The 3,750-nt window shown below is 40.6% G+C and overlaps 1 protein-coding gene across 1 annotated transcript in view; it reads right to left on the reverse strand.

Annotated features, from left to right (window-relative positions):
• Nucleotides 1-1,960: 1,960 nt before the first annotated feature.
• Nucleotides 1,961-3,750, reverse strand: part of RPS7 (ribosomal protein S7) — a 6,236-nt gene continuing 4,446 nt past the window's right edge. The window contains exons 5-6 of the mRNA XM_010284223.1: nt 2,716-2,866; nt 1,961-2,081 (exon numbers count right to left, since the gene is read on the reverse strand). Of these exons, the coding sequence (XP_010282525.1) occupies nt 2,004-2,081; nt 2,716-2,866 (229 nt within the window). The 3' untranslated portion in view covers nt 1,961-2,003. The remainder of the gene's footprint in view (nt 2,082-2,715; nt 2,867-3,750) is intronic.

Here is a 3,750-nt window from a genome sequence, read left to right on the forward strand (position 1 = left end):
GCAGATTCACCAACCTCTAACTAAAGCTAGTTAATATCTGGTAAGTCACCAAATACTCCCCAGACTGCTTCTTCCAGCCCACACCAGCAAATACCTATTTGCACAGGCTACCATCTGTAATTGCTGTGGCAGGCTTAGTAACATGTTTGACTTGAGACTAGAATTACTTTGGGGGACTGGGGGGTGGTGTTTCCAACCTGAGTAATACCCATTTTAACAATGAAAACTTGAATTCTAAAATGCTGGCACTCCTTCTGCTGCAAGATCTTTTTGTGATTACTCTCCATGCAAGCAGCCAGGATTCAGGGTTACTATATACCTACAGCTCCCCTCAGCCAATTCGAAGAGAAGTTGACAAATTCACTTCTGCTGAATCATCCAAGATGAATCAAGGAATAAATAAGGAATGAAGTTATGCTCGAGAGACAGAAGTTTGAAAAGGAGAGAGTAAAAGGCCTTAAGGTAAGCCAACTTCTTCAAAGATACAACCTGCTTTTTTGTGCTTGTCAGTAGGTAGCAAGCAATTAACTACTAACTGCAACAGGGCATGTGCATTTTCCTTGTTCTCTTTGCACTGTCTGCACCAAAAGTAGCAGGATAGATACTGCTATCTGTCCTTCCCTACTAAACAGAAGTTACAGCATGACTTGAAAAGTTTCACTTTTTCCAATGCAAAAGCAACGTGGAACTTGTTTTAACCTTTTAGGTCTTCACAACAGAAGAACGATATCAAATGGGAAGCAAACAAAACCACAATAAACAGGAGAAGGAAATAAAGGTACAAAGACCCTCAATAAGTGACACTTGTCCTCCACCTACTCTCAGGCAGGAAGGCAAAAGTTAAGGGCTCATAGTACACAGGCTGTTACCTACTTAGCTCTCCATCTGATAGGCTGTCTCCATATTTAGGTGCCTTTTACTACATCAAGCACTTACTCCTAAGTAACAGAATAGCCTGTTCAGTACAGAGAAATTCATATAAATTGCTCAGAACATTTACATGCCCAACTCTGCACTTCCCCCTGAGCTGGAAAAAAAGTTATTTGCTGAAAGTGTTTCTAAACATAGATACCTAAGTCAAAAATGTAGTGTTTTCAGGACACTATCATGCAGCCTTCCACTGCTGTGATATAGCTAGTCCTTCCCCACGTCTCCCCATTTCACTAAGCATGTACCAAATTGTGTTAAACCACCTAAAAAACCTCCAAATATACCAGCAGTCATTGCTTCATCCTGGCATATTTATCCCTGCCTTCAGTTACTAGCCATAAGGAAGGTTACCCCAAGAGTGATATATAGTCATACATACTACTAATATACGGACATAGAAAAATCCATTATTTCTGAAAACAAGATCAATGCCTAAAAATCTGTAGTTTGTGTCCAGCAAGGTAATCAAGCACTTAGGCATGAAAGTCTCCCATTTCATGCTGATTACGGTGAGAAGCTGCAGGACCTGCTTTTAGGTAAGAACTGGTGTGTAATTTTGCCACTTAAAGGGCAAGAAAGTTACCTCAGATTCAAACTATACCTCCCCCAACGCTTTCCAAAAATTCAAACCCCTTTTTCAGATGTCATTACTCCGTGTTTCAGAGGTCACACCACCTGCTATGTAGCCTTATTCCAGTGTCAGGAAGATGTAGGTCTCCATCTGGTACTCTTGTGTGCAAAACTCAGGAGTTCCGCTGCCCTACAGTAATTCTCCACATTCTCCCCAAAAGATGAGTCTCAACATATTTCAGTTTGTTTTCCAATGCCAAGTGTTTTTGCAGACTCTGACTTTTTTGTCCAGAGTTGTGTTGCAACAGTGCCAAGAACAACCTATGAGGGCTACCATTAAAATGCTGGTGACTTAATAATACATTGATACACAAACGTCACTCATCCAGACAGTAGAGAAGTCCTATGAACCGGTTAATGCCCACCTATGTTTATGGAATTCAAAATTTAAATGAAATTACTCTGTTATATGAACAGTTGTTTATTCAGCCATTTTTTGCACTTTACAGCTGGAATTCTGGAAATTCAAACACCACATCTTTGCCTGTGAGCTTCTTGTAGACACCAGAAAATGTTTCCACCTGTGAAGACAAACAGTCTTGTTTACACATACTGTATAAGGAAGTAAAAATCTATGTTAACATACTTTAGGTACTACATTAGTTCCCACTGCAGCTTCACTCTGAAGTGAACTCTCAGGCTGATTATTTTCTTCTCGATTAAGGTAGCTGAGCATTTACACAGAAGACACGTTTGCTGGAGAATATTTGGAACCCCTTTCATTTGCAACCATAGGAGACCATAGAGTGCTGAGCTGTCCTAAAGATGTCCCCATGGAAAAAAAAAAAAAACTAAGCAAAGCTATGGGGGACTTCAGGCAGTACCAAGCACATCTGTTTAAGGTCAAAACTAAGTGCTTCACTTCAAACAAACAACCAACCCCAAACAAACAAAAAAACCACAACAAAACACTGCCTGTTCCCATGAGGTAACCAATACAGCTACTTTACAATCCAGGGGTTTTGGCAAGTTGAACTAGAGCTTTAGTTGAAAAATGTCTTGCCTCATCTTCAGCATCTTACTCCAAATACAAGCAGAAGCATCTCCACTGCCACGAGCCAAAAGGCACTCTTTCGCTGTATCACATAAGTAGCCTCTCAGCTACGTCAGAATGCCACCCTGTCCTGCACAAGAAAGTAGAGTTTTGTTGTTTACCTTGTGTTCAACATTGTTCTGTTGTGCTTTGTCCAAATGGACTTTTATGAGCCTGCTGCCGTCCAGTTTTACGCGGATTCTCTTGCCCACAATTTCACTTGGGAAGACCAGGTCTTCAAGAATGGCATCATGCACTGCAGTAAGCGTACGGCTGAAATGCCACATTTGTATCATTAAAACATGTCCTCTTGCCAAATTTTCCAGTTTGCCAAGGCTTAAACCCTCCACAGCATGCTTTAGCTGAAAATTCAGTGGTGTGTTGGGTTTTGCTGGGTTTGTTTTTTTAATGCTGCAGTGTGACAATACCTCACCTTTTCACAGGTCATGCAAAAATAAAAGCTAAATTCTACACTGAGTGCAGAAACTTAGTGACTGCATGAGGGGAAAAAGAAGTCAGTAGCCAGGTTTCTGAGCTTTTACATCACATGTTGCTTTGCAGCAATGGCCCTGAAACGTTCCTTTATTTCTACACATCTAAAGAGGACTTTATTTAAATCAGAACCAAGTTGTCCCATCTGCAATTTTGCCAGAGACACTCACTGGAAGAATTTAAGTGTACAAGTATCTTCAACTACACAGAGTATGTTCATTAGACACCCAGTTTTGAAAACATTTTCTTCATCTGCCTAAATGCAAGCAGCTTAATACACCAGTGTATTACAGGAAAAGTCTAGCTGGTAAGTTTAGTCCATGCTTAGAAAACTGTTTGATGTCTATGTTTGTGTTCTTGAACTATCCAAAAGTGAGCCAAAAATTAGAAAAATCAATCCAGGTTATTTTCTGTATGAATCTAGTTGACTGGTAAGACTTCCAGCTTGCCTATCTGCAGTTTCAAGGTAGCATCTAAGACTAGTAACTAAGACCTGTGCCTACAGCAGCATTTCAAACTTCCAAAGATTGGGATAGCTAAGGGAGACAAACATCAAGAACATTTCTATGCTTGGCTATCTATCTATCACAGTTTTACAGCACTACTAGTCTGATCTAGTCTCAGGCCGAGAAAGGGACAGTCCTGCACACTCTCCTCCTCTCCTG

The sequence above is a fragment of the Phaethon lepturus genome, unplaced genomic scaffold (assembly GCF_000687285.1).
Source record: "Phaethon lepturus isolate BGI_N335 unplaced genomic scaffold, ASM68728v1 scaffold31963, whole genome shotgun sequence".
In the NCBI taxonomy this organism is placed as follows: domain Eukaryota; kingdom Metazoa; phylum Chordata; class Aves; order Phaethontiformes; family Phaethontidae; genus Phaethon; species Phaethon lepturus.